This window comes from Globicephala melas, chromosome 3 (genome assembly GCF_963455315.2).
Source record: "Globicephala melas chromosome 3, mGloMel1.2, whole genome shotgun sequence".
NCBI lineage: Eukaryota > Metazoa > Chordata > Mammalia > Artiodactyla > Delphinidae > Globicephala > Globicephala melas.
In genome coordinates, this window is record NC_083316.1 from 9,171,608 (window position 1) to 9,190,018 (window position 18,411).

An 18,411-nucleotide genomic window follows, 5' to 3' on the forward strand; every position below is an offset into this window, starting at 1 on the left:
GCAGGAGAAAAGTGGCTGGTTCCTAGGTCATGAAGGGCTTGGTACGCCACGTTCAGGAATTTGGATAGTGGAGGTAGACTGTTGTATCTATGCATAATTTGTATGAGACTTGGACCCACGCCTGGTACTCCAACTGCCCCAGGAATGGAATCTTCCCCCTTTGCCCACTCTCACCTGCTTTTCCCAAATCCCCCAGAAGCTGCATAACCGGAACCTTTGCCACGATGGGTGGTCCAGCTCCCTGCTGTCTGACCTCTGCTGCTACCTGCTACCTGTGGGCAAGCTTCATGCTGCACTGGTCAACCACCACACCAGAGTCATATCTTCGACCCCAGGAGGACAGTGGTATCTGCGGAGGCTGTGCCTCTCCCCGGGCAGGTCCCTGTGGTTCGACCTTGGCCTGGGTGGGCATCCTCCCAGTTACAGAGGGAGGAACCAGAAGGTCTCTCCAGTCTGGGCTCCCACCACTCACTCTGTACCAGGCACACCAGGCCCTGCAAAGGCCTTAAACCCAACCGCCTGCTTCCAGATCCCCCTCTGGGAGGCTGTCTGCAGAGGCTCCTCCTTCAGTTAGGTGCTCTTCACCCCAGAGAGCCACAGGGCCCTGTTTCACCTCCCTCAGGCTTCTGCTCAAACGTTACCTTCCCAACATCTCCTATTTTGACTTTGACCTCTCATTTAAAATCACAGCCCCTTATGCTAAGTGCAAGAAGCCAGACACAAAAGCTCACGTCTTGTGTGATTCCATTTATAGGAAATATCCAGAATAGGAAAATCCACAGAAAGCAGACTGGTGGCTGCCGGAGCTGGGAGGAAGGGGAATTGGGGGATGACCACCTAATGGGTACAGGGCTTTCCTTAGGGTCATGGAAATATTTTGGACCTTGACATAGGTGCTGGCTGTACGACATCGCCAAAATGCTAAATGGTACATTTTAAAGTGGTTAATTTTACGTTATGTAAATTTCACTTCACTGGAAAAAAAATCGCAACCTCGCCAATTACATTGTGCCTGACCCAGCTCCATTTTCCCCCATAGAAAGTTTCTACCACGTCGTGGGATTCACGTGTGTATTTTGTTGGCTGTACATCTCCCCTCTTCAGAATGTAAACTCCACCAGGGCAAGGCTTCCTGGCTGCTTTGATATCATCTCCGGGCCTAGAACAGGCCTGGAACAAAGTAGGTCATGGACAAAAATTTGTTGAATAAATAGGTGAATGTATGCCTCTTTAATGCTTCATTAATAAAAGAGCCGCCCTATTTCTTGAACACCAAACTAAAGGGAGATGATTCTTTAAAAATAGGATTAAAGAGCCAGTATAGTCTAATCCAAAGTAAATTTTAACATAGCGAGAGGAAGAAAAGTGGCCTGTATCCCATTAGAATTCCAGTTCACAATGTGGGAAGCAAACAAACAGCCTGACAGGGATTTAGAGGATCAGGACGATGGTATCCGGTGCTGAGTACTGCGGTCATTTTTAATTTGCAAGATTAGAAATGTCACCAAACATCGCATTTTCCTCTAAATTCTAAAAGATAAATTAGTGCACTGATTTCCACTAGAAGGAGAGCCGGAAAAGCAAGGCCTCTAACACATGCTCTGTTTCTGTACACGCATATACGTCCTGCACATGGATTTAACCACGGGAAGTACACTGTACTTCAATTTAAAAAAAATGCAGACACTATAAATCGGAGGGAACATACCAATGAGCTCCTTATTCCTGACGTCCAAGGCCATGTTCCGGAGTGCCGTGGCCACTGCACACACCACTCGGTCATTGTCTATCCGCAGCAGCTCCACAAGGATGGGCAGGCCTTTCTCTTTCCGGACAGCAGCTCGGATATATACCGACCACTGCAAATGAGGGGAAGCAAAGACATTAGGAGCTGGGGTGGAACCCCTACAAGCAAACAGCACGTGTGGGTTTTCACACTGCCGTCTACAGGTGCCAAAAATGTTGGATGATCAAGATCTCATTGTGGAATGGGTTGAGTGTGTTAGACATGTATTTAAACATTTTAACTTTATTTTTGCCTCCAACATAGGATAAAGGTTTCAGCTTTAATCAGTTAACCACTCTTCATTTCGCCGGTGCCAGCTTTCTCAGCCCCTGAGTTAGGAAGCCATTTGTGTGGTGTCTATACTTGGTACTTTAAGATATGGAGGTCTGGGACAGGAAGGGCTGGCTATTGACATTAAGAGGAATAAAAAAAAAATCCTGGGAAGAGTAGAAAACGATAAAAGGTAGAGTACAGGTGACTTTTTAAAAAGGAGACTTGAATTTGGAGGTGGGGCAGAGAGATAAGTTACAGAAAGTACTGTCAATTAAGTTGTTGGCTGAATAATTAGGAGGAAGTAAGTTAGAAAATGGTAGGGGTGAGGAGAGGTAAATATGAGATCGAAGATGGAGGGTAAAAATTGTAAAATTAAAAAAATCGCAATATATAATATTATACCTAGGGCCATAATTCAATGTCTAATTTATAAAGTAAGCATACAATTTGTTTTGGGTTGGCAGTCGTTGGCCTTAGTGGAACACACCTAAGGCTCTTTATAGAAATGTACTTGCAGTATCAGGACCATAAAGTATTCAGATTCATTTAACGGAATACAGGTAGGCTCAGGTTTTCCAGACATTTGCATATGCACACTTTATACTCCTGGACAGTGTTCCAGAGAAGAGCATGCACCATAAAAATCAACCAATATAAGGGTTTACTCTGTTGCAATTTCAGTTATGATCTAAGAGAATTAAATTCATAACATGAGGTTCTGGATTCTGTGGCAGAGTCCTCCTGGGGACCAGCAAAGGTGGACAAAACTCCCACCCCTCCCCACCAGGTCCCTCCACCCCCTTTCCCCTTTGGGGCAGGCACCCCAGAGCTGGCTCTCACCTGTGGCAGGCAGGGAGCCCCCTCTGGCAGTGAACGTAGGGCATATGCCATGCCTGCCACATCCTCAGCCCAGCCCTGCATGAAATATGAGATTAAAAAAACACACAACTTCATCCCGTCCTACGTTAGAGAAGTCACATTCACATAGTTTCTTATCACCATCAACTCAGACCGAGTGCTTTTCTCCTGCCCCTACTCTGTGCCTCAAGCTCTATGAAGCCTGAGGGGGTGGGGACGCTCATGGAACTCATGAGAGCATCTCTTGATTGCAATTAACTGTTTCATAGACCCAACCTCAGGGAGCAAAGAAATGGATGGTCAGAAAGTCTTAGACATGGAAAAAGCTTCAGGTTTGGCAGCTTCTTATTGAAATCTGGCTGTGAGGATGGGATTTCCCTTCCAAGGGAAGGCGTTTCACGAAGACAGTTCAAAACCTCCGTCATGTCCGCAGGAAAGGTCATTTGCAATTTGACATACGATGAGACGTGATTTTCATCTACTTCCTCCCCTGCTTGTGAACCTTTTGGTCTCCAGGGCCCAGAAAAGACTAGACACCTGGGCTTCTGCAGCCCATTCATTGTTGGGTTCTTCCTTAAGACTAAGGGGGGAAGCTAATGGAAAAGAAAATAATGGAAGAAAATGGAAATCAGAGCGGGGGGGCGGTGCCAACATTTCCATACTGTAAGGTAAACATCAACAATATATTTGAACACTGGGGAGATATTCTGGGCCTTTTGAGAGACCAGACGGGATGTTTTGGCAACTCGGGCAGGCTGAAGCATGGGCCCAAAGATGACCTCTTTCCCAGAGCCACCTCTTCCCAGACCCCAGATGCTGGCTTGTGCATTAGTGATCTCTTCTAATCCCCCAAACTCCTGGGAGAGTGACATTACTGTTCTTGTTTTATAGATGAGAAAATCTAGACACAAAGATTTTAAACAACCTGCCCACAGGTGTCACCTGTGCCCTTGGCCCCCAGTCTTCTTCCTCTATCTGCTCTGTGATGCTGACAATACTCTCTCCTCTGCCATTATCTCATTCTCTCTTGCCTATACCTCTGGGCTCAGTCTCCCAGAAACTGCCTTCCCCTCCCTTCCATCCTCCCAAACATTGAGAGGGGAGAACCTGACTATATCTGAAATGAACCAAGAAAGGTAGGCTATAGCTTAACTTTTTCCTCCTTAGAAGTCTAGCTATTATATCCCTTCATGTTGGATGGAAAGATGATTTGGTGTTTGGAAAATAATGAGAGTCCTTCAGCTTTGCTGAAGACTGATTTGAGAGTAACCAAAAATGGCTATGCATGGCCAAAAATGTGTATGAGTTGTAGATACATCTTTTTGGTATGAGAAAATGGTCAACAGTGATAGGTTCTAAGTGAAAAGGGAAAATCAGACAATGGGTTTGATCTTATGTTATCAATATGCAGAAAACAACCTTTATTTTGAAACTTTTAGTTGTGTGTGTGTTTGTGTGTATATGGAAAATCCCCAGTATTAGCTCAGTATATGACAATTCAGAATGAATTATTTACATTTCATTCAAAAGATGATGCAAGTTTCCAAAGTTTGCTTAACATGCAAGGATAGTGATGCTTTTTAAGCAGCACATGAGCAGTCTTGGAGTAGGTCATGTGTAACCCACATGTGAACCTATGTGTACCCCAACAAGAAGGAGTAAAGACAGCACGGAAGTGGAAAGAGAGAAAGACATGATACAGTACCGGGGAGATGAGGAATATTTCCCAAGTGCACTCAACACAGAAGTGCGAGGCTCATACAGAGTTTTTCCAAAAGAGAAGTGAGTTACCTTGGACAGCACTGCAGCCCCTGGGGTCAGCGGCGTGTATGAGTTGCCAAGAGCTTTTTAATTGAAACAAAAGAAGTATCACTGGCATGAAAATAGATGAACAAGAGAGATAAGTGTACCTTAACTCATTGTGGTTGAGGTGGAAATCTTTGGACAGAACTTGACTTTTTGCAAACAGAAAGAGAGCGTCATGCACTAAGCCCACCAGTGAGGAGGGAAGGGACGAAGCCGGTAGACTAGGATGGCTTTAAGAAGAATGGTCCATGAGCTGAAGAGAGGATCCTTGGTGATTCAAAAGGAGGAGAAGGAAGAGGAGGGGGGAGGATGAGAAGGAAGAGATGGAGGAGGAGGAGGAGGAGGAGAAGAGGGGGGGAGGAGGAGAAGAGGGGAGGGGGGAGGAGGAGAAGAGGGGAGGGGGAGGAGGAGAAGAGGGGAGGGGGAGGAGGAGAAGGGGGGAGGAGGAGAAGAGGGGAGGGGGTGGAGGAGAAGAGGGGAGGGGGAGGGGGAGAAGAGGGGAGGGGGGAGGAGGAGAAGGGGGAGGAGGAGAAGAGGGGAGGGGGGAGGAGGAGAAGGGGGAGGAGGAGAAGAGGGGAGGGGGATGAGGAAAAGAGGGGAGGGGAGAGGAGGAGAAGAGGGGAGGGGGGAGGAGGAGAAGAGGGGAGGGGGAGGAGGAGAAGAGGGGAGGGGGGAGGAGGAGAAGAGGGGAGGGGGGAGGAGGAGAAGAGGGGAGGGGGGAGGAGGAGAAGAGGGGAGGGGGGAGGAGGAGAAGAGGGGAGGGGGAGGAGGAGAAGAGGGGAGGGGGGATGAGGAAAAGAGGGGAGGGGAGAGGAGGAGAAGAGGGGAGGGGGGAGGAGGAGAAGAGGGGAGGGGGAGGAGGAGAAGAGGGGAAGGGGAGGAGGAGAAGAGGGGAGGGGGGAGGAGGAGAAGAGGGGGGGAGGAGGAGAAGAGGGGAGGGGGGAGGAGGAGAAGGGGGAGGGGGGAGGAGGAGAAGGGGGAGGGGGGAGGAGGAGAAGAGGGGGGGAGGAGGAGAAGAGGGGAGGGGGGAGGAGGAGAAGGGGGAGGGGGGAGGAGGAGAAGAGGGGAGGGGGGAGGAGGAGAAGAGGGGAGGGGGGAGGAGGAGAAGAGGGGAGGAGGAGAAGAGGGGAGGGGGGATGAGGAAAAGAGGGGAGGGGAGAGGAGGAGAAGAGGGGAGGGGGGAGGAGGAGAAGAGGGGGGGAGGAGGAGAAGAGGGGAGGGGGGAGGAGGAGAAGGGGGAGGGGGGAGGAGGAGAAGGGGGAGGGGGGAGGAGGAGAAGAGGGGAGGGGGGAGGAGGAGAAGAGGGGAGGGGGGAGGAGGAGAAGAGGGGAGGAGGAGAAGAGGGGAGGGGGGATGAGGAAAAGAGGGGAGGGGAGAGGAGGAGAAGAGGGGAGGGGGGAGGAGAAGAAGAGGGGAGGGGGGAGGAGGAGAAGAGGGGAGGGGGAGGAGGAGAAGAGGGGAGGGGGAGGAGGAGAAGAGGGGAGGGGGAGGAGGAGAAGGGGGGGAAGAGGAGAAGAGGGGAGGGGGGAGGAGGAGAAGAGGGGAGGGGAGAGGAGGAGAAGAGGGGAGGGGGGAGGAGGAGAAGAGGGGAGGGGGGAGGAGAAGAAGAGGGGAGGGGGGAGGAGGAGAAGAGGGGAGGGGGAGGAGGAGAAGAGGGGAGGGGGCAGGAGGAGAAGAGGTGGGGAGGAGGAGAAGAGGGGAGGGGGAGGAGGAGGAGGAAGCTCTGGTCCAGGAGAAAACAGCACAGAAACAGGACCCAAATTGTTCCTGGGTGAGATGCTTTCCCAATGAGGACCTCCAGAAAGTTATGATCCCTCAAAATGATCTCAGCTAAGACACACCTAACACTTAGACCTGCACTAACTCATTTAGTGCTCATCTCAACCCTATGCAGTGGGCACTACTGTTATTCACATTAGACAGATGAGAAAAGGTCACACGTTGTAGATGCTCAGCCAGGTCTTGAACCCAGGGAGCAGTGCCCCAGAGTTGGTGTGATCGACCACCACTCTCATATGCTTCTCAGAAACACAGGATAAGTTAGACAATCTGCACTTATAGTTGATCTGATCCCTTACAAATTCACCAATTCACTTTGGCATAACAATTCATGTTATTATTTTAGTCTTCCAATAACCCATCTGGCACTCCTCTAAACTCCCGAGTTAAAGAGCCTTCTAGTACTGTCAATGGAGCTACTGGACGTTTCAATCTGTTCTTGAGAACTACCTGCCAGGATTTAGCAAATCTGAGAAAAGAAGTCATGTATAATTGGAACGACAATGAGAAAGGTCTTGTGTCAGGAAAGGATGTCTTCTATTTGCATGTGATGGGACAACAATTTGAACTAATAAATGCTGTTTCTTCTCCTCCTTGCCCATGGCTCTTCCTGGAGAGAGGCTCCACCATGATTTGGTCCAATGAGGTGATGTCAGGATGGGACAGATAACAAAGCAGCAAACAGTGTTTAAGGATAGAAAGCACAGATGCAGGTGAAAGATGGGATAGACTTGAAAGGGAATGAGAATAGACAGGAAATATTATGACCCCTCCTCAGATCCCACACAGAGCTTCCCAGGGGAGAGAAAGGATCCAGGTTGGGGAGGAAGCAAGAGATGTAAAAGTATCTTTGGGGGCTGCCACCTGAAGTGCCCCTGGACAGGTCCTCCTCAGTGTGTGAGAGGCTGGTGATAAAAGCCCTTGGGAGACAGAAGAGCAGAGAGTCGACAGAAGCTCTGCTGCCCTTCCTGGACCTCAGTGCTGGTTGCACAAGACTCAGGAAGTCCCGCCATGAACCATCACGGAGCAGGGGTCGCACAGTAGGAATGGCAACAGAACTTGCTGGGCAGAAGAGGATTCCTGTGGCCCCAGTGTGGCACGGGGTAGCCCCTGATTGTTTCTGTGGTCTTGAGTGGGTGGGCTGTGTAAGTTAGCCAGGAAAAAAGGCTAAGGATCCAGGGCTGCAGAAGGGTTAGTTGGCCAGGAGGTTGGGATGCATCAGAATGGCAGGCATGGACTGTGCCTGCATCTCAAGGAAGCTGAACAGTGAGGAAGGCAGGTGTGGGCCAGAAGAGCACCTTGGACCAGAGACGGTCCAATCTCCAATTGCCCTGTCCCAGCTGGGAAATCAATAGGACAAGGAGGCTTGTCCTGGGCAAGAGGCAGCATAGGAGAGAAATGATTCCAGACGGAAATGAATACCCAATCTCCATCCCCCACAGGGATACGAATGCCTATAAGACCCCCAAGCTTAGCAGCAACCACAGGGGGGCAGGAGAAGATGAAGGAAGACAAGCATAAATGTGGCCAAGTGTTAAACCTTGAGGGACTGGGAAATAGCTGAATTTGATTGAGTTTGCTAGAAGTGTCTAGATTATGTGACTTTTTTTTCTTTTTTTCTTTTTGCATCAGGCAAAACGAGGGCTCCAGGTGACTTTCGAAAGAGAACATTCCTGGTTGTGGATCTGCGCTCTTTTTCTGCTTCTCGCTAGCGGATGATGACCCTAAGAGTAGCCTTGGAAGATCACATCTTTACCACACCTTGACGATGGCAGAACATCTGTCAGCCCGGGTGAAATAATTCATGGAGGGGAGCATCCCTCCTCACGCACCTTCCCTTACCTGTTACACCAGAGAAAATAGCTTCTACCTCCTATCTCATTTGAGATCTTGCATATATGGGGGTCTCTTTGTTACAGCAGCTAGAATTTCTCTAACTAATGAGATGTGCTAGTGTGTTAAAATGAACTGTAATCATTGACTCCTAGCCCTAGGTTTTAACTAGTGATGTTGGAAGTGGGGTTCCTCATCCCTGACCTCTTCCTTGTAAAAATGACCCCTGGGACACCCTTTTGCCTTGTGTGTGTGTGTGTGTATATGTGTGTGCGTATATATATATGTGCGTGTGTGTGTATATATATGTATGTATACACCCTTGTGTATATACTCCTATTATAGCATCTATCATGTTTTTTTCTGGGCTTTTTGTTTACCTGTTTATTATCGGTACCTGAGGGAAGTTACAAAGTCACATTCATCTCTTTATGTCAGCTGTCTTCTAATTTCTGGCTCACAGCTGGAGAGTAAAAATGTTTAACTGGTGAAAGAAAATATCAGGTTGATTTCTAGTACCACGTGTGTATTACTTAAGAACAGCATTCTCCACTGAAAGGCACTAGATAAAAGGGATCAAAGCCACGGCAATTAGCTAGGATCAGCAAGTTCCAACCCCTTCCACAAAAGTGTAATCAGGGTTTGAAGAGATCGTATATTTCTTTGGGAGTCTCTCCTAAAGCCAGACTCATCCCTCAATTCTGCGTGTGGGAACAGAACTTTTGATGCAGGGCTTATGAATATTTGCTTGCCCTCAGTGCCGGAAGAACACAATACTGAGTGGCATGTCCTGGGCCACCACAGCTCTGATCATGCTGGGACAGTTAAAATGAAGTTTCTACATTAGAATTCCTCTGTGTCCCCACTGCTCAGGTAATTAACCATGCCGGCTTCCAGGGTAGCCCATGTCTTAAACTGGGCTCAGAAAGGATTTCTTTTACAGTTTTACAGCTGCTCTAGGAATCCTGGGAATTTCCTATAGAGACAGGTTGTACCTGCTAGATACCAAACCAAAATCAACTTTAAAGATGCTGCCTCACTGTCTTCTCACTAATATTATTGCTGGTGAAAAATCAGCTGTCATCCTTATTTTTGTATGGAACATGTCTTTTGTCCTCTGGCTGCTTTTTTCTTTTTTTTTTTGCGGTACGCAGGCCTCTCACTGCTGTGGCCTCTCCCATTGCGGAGCACAGCCTCCGGACGCGCAGGCTCAGCGGCCATGGCTCACGGGCCCAGCCGCTCTGCGGCATGTGGGATCTTCCCGGACCGGGGCACGAACCCGTCTCCCCTGCATCGGCAGGCGGACTCTCAACCACTGCGCCACCAGGGAAGCCCCTCTGGCTGCTTTTAAGATTTTCTCTTTATTACTGATTTTGAGCCATTTGTTTATGAAGCACCTTGGTATAGTTTCATCATGTTTCTTGGGCTTGGGGTTCCTTGAGCTGCTTGGATATGTGAGTTTGTGGTTTTCATTAAATTTGGAAGATTTTCAACCATTATTTCTTCAAATATTTTTTTCTGTTTTCTTTCTCCTTTCTCTCTCCTCTCCTCTGGAAATTCTAATGGCACATATATTAGGCCACTTGAGGCTCACTGATGATCTGTAGGGTTTTTTTATAATCTCTCTGCATTTCGCCTTGTATAGTTTCCACTGCCATCTTTAAACTCATTAATCTTTCTTCAGCAATGTCTAACCTGCTGTTAATCCCATTCCATGTGTTTTTTTTTTTTCATTTCAGACAGTTTATTTTCAACTCTAGACATTTTATTTGGGCCTTTTATATATTCTCCATGACTCTAATGAACTCTTTGAACACATGTAGTAGAGTTACAGTAACTGCTTGCCTGCTATTTTTAACATCTTTGTTGGCTCTGAATTGGTTTTGAATGGTGGATTTTTCTCCTCATTACGAATCACATTTTCCTGTTTATTTGCTTGTAGGGTTATTTTCAATTGGATGCCAGACATTATTAATTTTAATGCAATGGGTGCTGGATATTTTTGTACTCCTATAGGTATTTTTAAACTTTATTCAAGGATGCAGTTAATTTACTTGGAAACTATTGATTCTTCTGGGTCTTACTTTTAAGATTTGATAGGAAAGACTAGAGCATATTTAGTCCAGGGCTAATTATACCTCAATACTGAGGCAAGACCTGAGAGTATTCTTCCCAGTGATCCATGAATTATGAGGTTTTCCTATCTGGCACTTGGAAATGCACATTATGCCCATTCCTGTGTAAGTGCCAAGTTTCATTCTGTCTAATCATTTCAGAAGGTTGTTTCTTCAGCCTTGGGTATTTCTCTCACATGCATGCACTGGCAGATCTCTGCTGAGTATTTGAGGGAGATCCTCTACATATTTCTAGGGTTCTTTCTATGAGTGGCTTTCTCCTCTTTGGTGCTCTGTCCTATGAGCTCTAGTCACCTTGGTCTCCCTAGATACTCAGTTCCATCTCCTTAGCTCAGAGAGTCTGCTGAGCTCCTCCTGGGTTCCTAATCTTTGTGCTGTGGTCTGGAAACTCTCTCAAGACAGTGAGCTGGGACAATCACAGGGGTCACCTTGTTTATTTCCTGTTTCTCAGAGATCAGTTTCTTCATTGACTAATGCTTAGTGTTTTAACAACCATTGTTTCATATATTTCTCTGGCTTGTTGCTATTGTTGTTGTTATTATTACTACTTAACGGAACTTGGTGCTCCATCTTGGCCTCTTGGGTGGAAGTGGAAATCCCTCAGCTTTAGCTGTTTCTACAGTTTCTGAATGTAATTCTGTAACTTAGCACTTTGCTATTCAATGACAATGATGAAAGTAGAGCCAAACTATCCAAAAATGGGCTTACTCTCTAGTCAGTTTGGATGCATGTGGCATTTCTAATACAGGTGCAGCCCTCGGCATCAGTACTACTTACTGGGGTCTTAGAAGAAACCACTAAATATTGTGTGATTAGAACCAATGACCTGGTGGTGACCCTGGCTCCTCTCTATCTCCTCCTGAGGTTGGGCCCATCCTCATTCTGCCTCAGGCTGGGCATCAGGTCCAACTCAATGTGTTGTCTCTAGGAGCCTGCTGATTGGGCTGAGTCCTCAGATAACCTCTGTGTTTATTTTGGCCCCATTGCTAACCCATTAGGCATGATGCTTCATGTCCCATTTTCATCATGATCTTTCACCACCCTGTTTCTTTGCATTTAAACCTTATGCTTTACATCACACTGTTAAGTAGGACAAAGACCTTTGTCTTAGATGTTAAACCACGATTTTTACTTTTATTTCTTGCACTCCACTCATCTGCCCTAGTTCACTTTTAATGATACACTAATTGCTAAGCTAAACTAAATTCAATGCCTTCAAAGCATTGCCCCTGTCCTTAGGAACAAGTCTCAAATTTCCCATTTCTCTTATTTTTTATTCATATGTGCCACATGGCCAGAGATTCTGTTCCCTTCTCAGTAAATCTACATTCCTATCATGTTACTTCATTAAATATTAACAGATTAATATCCAAGTATCTCTTTATTCCATCTTACTTTAAACATAAACGGGCAACTAATAGACTCTCTGAGAATAGTCACATTTTAGGGAGAAAACTGACCATACAAAGATATCTAAAATGTTTGACTTAATAGCAAGTACACATGTATTTCTACAGTTCTAATCCTGAGTTTTCAGAGAGTTCAGTTACAATAAAAATAACCCATAAATGGGAGTTGAAAGAGCATTAATTCACATTTTGGAACTCCTCAAACTACTATAGCCAGCTATTTTAATATTCTGTGACAAACAAAATCGTTTTACTGTAAATGAGAAAAACGTAACCGAAGTCCATGTTAGCTAATAAAATCACTTCACTTTGCTTCTGCCATTATGTTTTTCTGATGCTTGTAAACCAAGTAATGAGTGTTTTAAAGTTTAAAAAGTATTTGGGCCATTATGAAGATCTAGCTTGCTAGTCAATTTGTCACTGAAAAAGAGTGTGCACGATCGTCCCATAAAGAGAAGTTATTGTTTCAGATGATGAGGTCTATAAAAAGCTCTCTCCATGCAAAATTCTGGTGTTTTACCTTCACATTTCTGCTTTTGTTTGGGCCATAAACGTTAAGGACACTTAAAAAAACGCCACTAAATTTCAACAGTTGCTATTAAAACACATTCTTAGAACCCTAGCTTTTAGATGGTAATGCTGTCTGCATGAAATGTGATGCTGTTTCTGTGTCTTCAGTCAATCTTTTAATTGCTCAGTTTTTGTTTTCTTTTTTACTTAAATCAAGCTTTTTTAAAGTAAGGGTTTCTTTGTTTGGTTTTGGTACAATTTATTCTCGATCTCTAAAGATCTGTAACTATTTATCAGTGTTTGGCTTAATGACAATCTTCTCAAATCATTCCTATAGATTATCTATCTTCCCTTCCCACATATTCCCTTGCCATTTAATATGGTACATTAATAAATTATACAAAAGATGATGATAACATGATTGACCTTTATGCATACTTGTGTATTTGTATTTTGATAAAAAAATTCTTATATAAGTATGTATATTTATAACTATGCACAAATATGTCCTAACGGCCCTTTGCCCTGCCTGAGGACTATTCCATTTGTCTAGAGTTATCAGGAAAGCCAGTGTTTCCTATAAGTAAGGTTGACATCCTTATGTCTACCTTTGAGGTAGACTCAAAATTCTACCTTAACCATTGGGATAAAAGTCTTTAAAATGCTTTCTGTCTTCTAAAGTTACTAAAGTAACTTTAGTAATAATTAGTAATAATAATCTAAAGTAATAATTAAACATTTTCTGATAACGGAGGGTCAGCATTATGACCATCCACAATTAGAATAAATGAAACAGCTGAAACCTTGAATGGCCTCTGACATTTTTTTCTTTCTTGCATCTTTGTATTTACTTCTTCTAACTCTTCTATCTTTTCACTTTGCTGTCAGGGTGTCTACTCTACCTTCTTAAGGCAGATCTGTGTGCCTGCTTACAAGAGTAACTCCTTGTATTTTTTAATTTGTTGCTTGAAATCTGATGAGGGCTGGGAAATCTGAGAGTCATAGTTGTTGAACTTTGTCTAAAGTACAGAACAGCTTTTGTGATGTTGATTTCAGCTGTTCCAGACCATTCTGCCTCTTTCTCAGTGGTCTCTATTAGTAATCGAAAAATTTACCAAATCAGTGCATCTGGATATGTGGGGATAAATGTCATACTGGGGATAACTGCGAACTAATGTTCAGGGTTATGCACTGAAAACAGTCAGCAAGATGTTATTGTTAGAAAATACTGAGAATTTTTATCAGACTTCTTCCATAATTCTCATTATATAACCCAAAGTAGGAGAGAATTTTTGAATATCAAAATAGTATAAATCAGTATAAAATAAATTAGTATAAAATAGTATAAACTATAAATTTATTGTTTTATTACTCTAAACACCTAAAGACCCAGACATATCTCAGCAGCTTTCCCAGCTGACCTGGCTACCTTGAGATACAGAGCCTGTGTCTTTAATTACCAATTTAAACAGCAAGTCCAATACTGCAGCAGGAATTGTGGAACTGGGCAATGATATCAAAATCTGCATCCTGAAAAGCACTGATGAATCTGGAAACTGGAATGAAAATAGTTCTCCCCAAACTCCTCCTTTCTATCAATTTTAGACTGTACTGACTACATGTTCCCATCTGAATCAAAGGACCAAATAAAGAATCATAAAGTGTGACCATTTGAAGATGGCCTGGCCACAATATGTGCTATTAACTGCTTAGTGACTGATAGATGTTTATAAATATAAAAGACTGTTATCCACAAGAAAGACATCTGGACATAGACACGAGTTCAGTTAAAAGCTTGTGTCTGAGCATTATTGCTCAGCCAAGCATAGGGGGGAGCAGTGGGGTACAAAGAAATAAATGGAATGGGTTTCTGCCCTTAGAAGCCTTATAGACCAGATTGTCTTCTAGAGGACATTCTTAGTAACTCAACAAGGACTCACATGAATAAATGAATGATTGGTGACACTGATCCTTGAATGTGGTGTTGAGATGTGGTACAGTCTTGGTATGTAACATGTCTTTTTTCTCTGGCTGCTTTTAAGATTATCTCTTTACTACTGATTTCGAGCAACTTGATTATAATGTAACTTGGGATAACTTTTCATGTTTCTCTTAGAGTTTCTTGAGTTGCTTAGATGTGTGAGCTTGCAGTTTTCAGTAAATGTGGAAAGTGTCCAACATTAATTCTTCAAATAGTTTTTTCTGTTCTCTTCCTCCTTTCTCTCTTGTTTTGTTTGGTTCTCCATTTACACATCAGGCCACTTGAAGCTCACTGATGAACTGTCAATTTTTTTTTTCTTTTTCCTCTGTGTTTCATTTTGTATAGTTTCCAGTTGCTATCTTTCAGTTCACTAATCTTTTCTTCTGCAATGTCTAATCTGCTGTTGATTCCATTCCATGTATTTTTCATTCCAGATGTTGTTTTCAACTCCAGAAGTTTTATTTGTATCTTTATAAATTTTCCATGTTTCCAGTTAACTTTTTCAGCACATGGAACATAGAGTTTAACTTTTAAAGCAAAGGTGGAAGCCTTACATTCAAAATCCTCTAGAGCTCAAAGACATTTCTCCATTTTTAACTTGTTCTTATAAAAACCTAAGTGTTTCTCAAGTAAAGCAATAATTCATTAAAAAAAAAATCAAGAGATGGCAAACTTGATTTGCCACTATCTAGATGGCTTTGCATTTCAGGTCAGACTCAGGCCTGGAAGCCAGAGCTTCTCTTCCCATCCCCTTCTAGTCCATCTTCCAAAGCCAGGGAGCTGGGTGGGGACTTGCAGCAACTTAGTGCTCTTGGGTATATACAGTGACAAACCCTTAGCTTATGACATCCTGCATCTTTGCATCTAGTGTTGAGACTGATCTGCATGATGTGGGGTGAAGCCGCCATGATCTCCTCTGCTTAAAGACGATGCATCTGAGAAACACTGAGGTGCTTTAATTTTCCCAGGACCACAAAGCTTAGAAAAGTTAGAGCCTAGGTTTGAATTGTGATCTGAGTTGAAGCCTCCTAACTTTAGAGGGAAGTTAATGCTAAGGGCAACTTCAAGGAAGTGACTTCCATTACTATCTCTTTCCTACTTATGCAAGGCTATACTCTGTCATTCTTCTTGGTGAGACTCTACATTTGAAGCTTTTCTCTTGTTGAAAGCAAGAGACAAGTTCACCTCAAGTTCATCCCAAACTGAATTCTTAAGGTACAGCATTAGTGATGCCTTATGGGCAGGGAGGGAAAGGGATAATTATGTTCATTCCTAAGACTCTCAAGCGAAGAAGTGAGCCTGCCATGCATGAGTAAGTAGCCAGCTCCTGGGAAGTATCATCAGGGGCTGGGTCCCAAGAGCTGGGAGGTCACATCCAAGAAAGAAAATGCTGCAGCTGACACTGTAGCCATGGAAAGGAAGATGGCAGAGAGAGAAGTGACAAGAGTCAGGTATTGGAAGGTATAATAAGAAGGGAATGTATTATTACATGATACTGAAGCCAATACCTGTGGTACCCATGGTACTGAGCTTCTGAGAGTTATCTGTAGCTATGTGTCTATATTAATATTGTTTTGAAGAAAATGAATGGTAAAGAAAAGATTGATTTATGGATATCCCAACCCCCAGGCATTGATAATTAAATGAATGAGTAATTGAAGGTGGAGGTCTTGATATTTTCCCTACATGCCCTCAGTTCTTCTAAGAGGTTACACTCTTTTGTGCATAAGGCAAGTTAGCCCACGTAACTATTAGTGACCAAACTCAGGAATTCTTTGCTATCGTGAATCTGTTTCTACCCACAAAAAATTTTTGGTGAGAACCGACCTGGAACAGTGTGTATTTGTAAAGACCCAGAGAAAAAGACCCTCCTAATCTCTTTCCCAATCATACAGTTGCTTTACTGTGACCTTTTGCCAAAGATAACTATTTTCCTCTGTAATCCCGTAATTTAAAAATGCAAGAGATTCTTTTCCTTTGGGGACAGGACCAGCTACAACATTTCAGGATTCACAGCAGTTTTCATATGACATGTTTGGGTATCAGCTCCCTTAACTGTCAATGACAGTGCTTTGAAAAGTCTCAACATGTCAGTCGCCCCTGAAAATGAAGTAGCTCAGCTACACAAATATAACGGAAAGCATTCATAGCATCTTCAATGACTATACTTACATCTATTCCTCTGTATTTTGTAGCGCTCTTCAACGACCCCTGAGCCCTTAAGAAGAATTTTTAAAAGAAATACCTTTCTAAGTCCAACAGTTCAATGGAACTGGTCTTTCTCTAACATCCTTAGAAACTTTATTAGAATTGCACTTCTCAAAATTGGACTTCTCATATTTCCTAAGGACCTTCTCATCATTCCAGATTTCTTTCTTATTGTAACAAACTCATCATACCTTCCAGCTCCCTGCAGCCAAGTTCTGCAGGGCGCCTGCCGCCCCTTCCAGCGTGTCTGCATTTGAGCACTCAGAGAGCAGTGTGAGGTAGGGTTTGACTATGGATGGGTGCCACAGCATCTGGATCCCTTTTGGTGGTTCTGCACAGTCTGGAAGAGGTCCTACTCCATCCCACTGGTGGAAGAGAAATGAGAGAGTAAACATCTTCAACATCTTTACACTTCCCAGTATTGCCTTCGGCAAACATCAAAGACAAAAACAAAAGCAGGGTGTCATGACATTTGGTGAGCATCTACTGTAGGTAGGATACTACATCAGCAGTCCAAGGACCACCAAAAATGGGAGAGCCATTCCTACCCACCGAGAGCTTATGATGGAGGGTGGAGGGGGTCGGAGCATGTACATAAGTGAACGTAACTGGCAGTAGAATGGCTAAGCCCTCTGAGAAAAATTCTAGCACACTGCTACAGGAAGGAAGGAGAAGAGATGGGTTAATTTTAATCGGTCAGGGTGGAAGAAAGCTAAACATCAAGGCACCTTACAGTAAGCATACTATAGGCATAGCATAGTAGTTAGTAACTATCAAATGCCTTCATTTCTTATACACAAGTATTAACTGTGATAAATTCCTATATCACTTGTAAAATACATATTCTGTCATTGCATCTATGGGCATCAAACAAATGACAGAATGGACAAAGGAGAGAAAATTGTTACGGTTTATTACATATGTTGACGTGAGCTATAAGCAAATTTGGTCTTATAGAAATTCTGATGTTTGCTTTGAATTGAATCTAATAAATAACAGAATTTGTAATTAAAAATTAATTACATATACATTTTAAATTATGGATTATATGCACAAAGGCATATCGGTAGAGTCTTAAAAATGATAGCTATGAAGATCATGTAGCAATTTGGACAAATGTTTATGATAAAAGTTAAATAAACAAAGCAGGATGCAAAGTAGTAGGGGGTTTGTGTTTGATTCCAAATAAAATGCATAGTAAAAAAATGTAATGATAATAAAAATTTATTAATAAAGTGTCTTTCATTTTTTTCTACCTTTCTAATTTTCTGTTTTATTATCCTTATAATTAAAAAATATTAAAAGTTCCAATAATGATTCTGATCTTTGATCACACATAGCCTTTTTCTTTCATTAAAAATAAACGCAATGAGTCTAATGAGGGTAGAAATAAAGTAATAAGTGTAGAAAAAATACTCCCATATTCATTTTTGAGAAAAATCATAGTAAAACAAAAGAATTACTTTATAGTATCAGAGTGGGAATATTAAGTTATTTAACTGCTTATTGGTGTTTATTAATGATTGCTTAAAACATAATCTAAAAGACATATATATCAATACTAAGCTTTCTCACAGATATTTTATGTACATACATATATGTGCACCTGTGTCCATATATATGTATGTATACCTATGAAAACAAAATTGTATTTCAGAATCTGTGTAAGTTCCCTACTTCTGAAAATTTACCTGGAAGAAAATATAGCTTACGTCCTATCCTCGCAACAAAAATAGAAGTGTTGATAGAAATAATGAAAAGTTGTTTAACAGTCACAAACAATTTCAAGAATTCTATCACTTATTTTCCAAAAGAAAAATTAAAAATTCATGC

At 43.1% G+C, this 18,411-nt stretch overlaps 1 protein-coding gene across 9 annotated transcripts in view; it reads right to left on the bottom strand.

Moving 5' to 3' along the window:
* The window catches only part of CTNND2 (catenin delta 2), a 930,830-nt gene that overhangs the window by 103,887 nt on the left and 808,532 nt on the right, over positions 1 to 18,411 (bottom strand). For 5 of the 9 annotated variants that reach the window (XM_060295662.1, XM_060295659.1, XM_060295661.1 and 2 more), the window contains 2 exons: positions 16,770 to 16,943; positions 1,709 to 1,859 (listed from right to left, as the gene is read on the bottom strand). In XM_060295662.1, the coding sequence (XP_060151645.1) occupies positions 1,709 to 1,859; positions 16,770 to 16,943 (325 nt within the window). Of the gene's footprint in view, positions 1 to 1,708; positions 1,860 to 2,899; positions 2,975 to 16,769; positions 16,944 to 18,411 lie in introns of all 9 variants that reach the window. The other 4 variants (XM_060295656.1, XM_060295658.1, XM_060295657.1 and 1 more) reach the window with 1 other exon arrangement.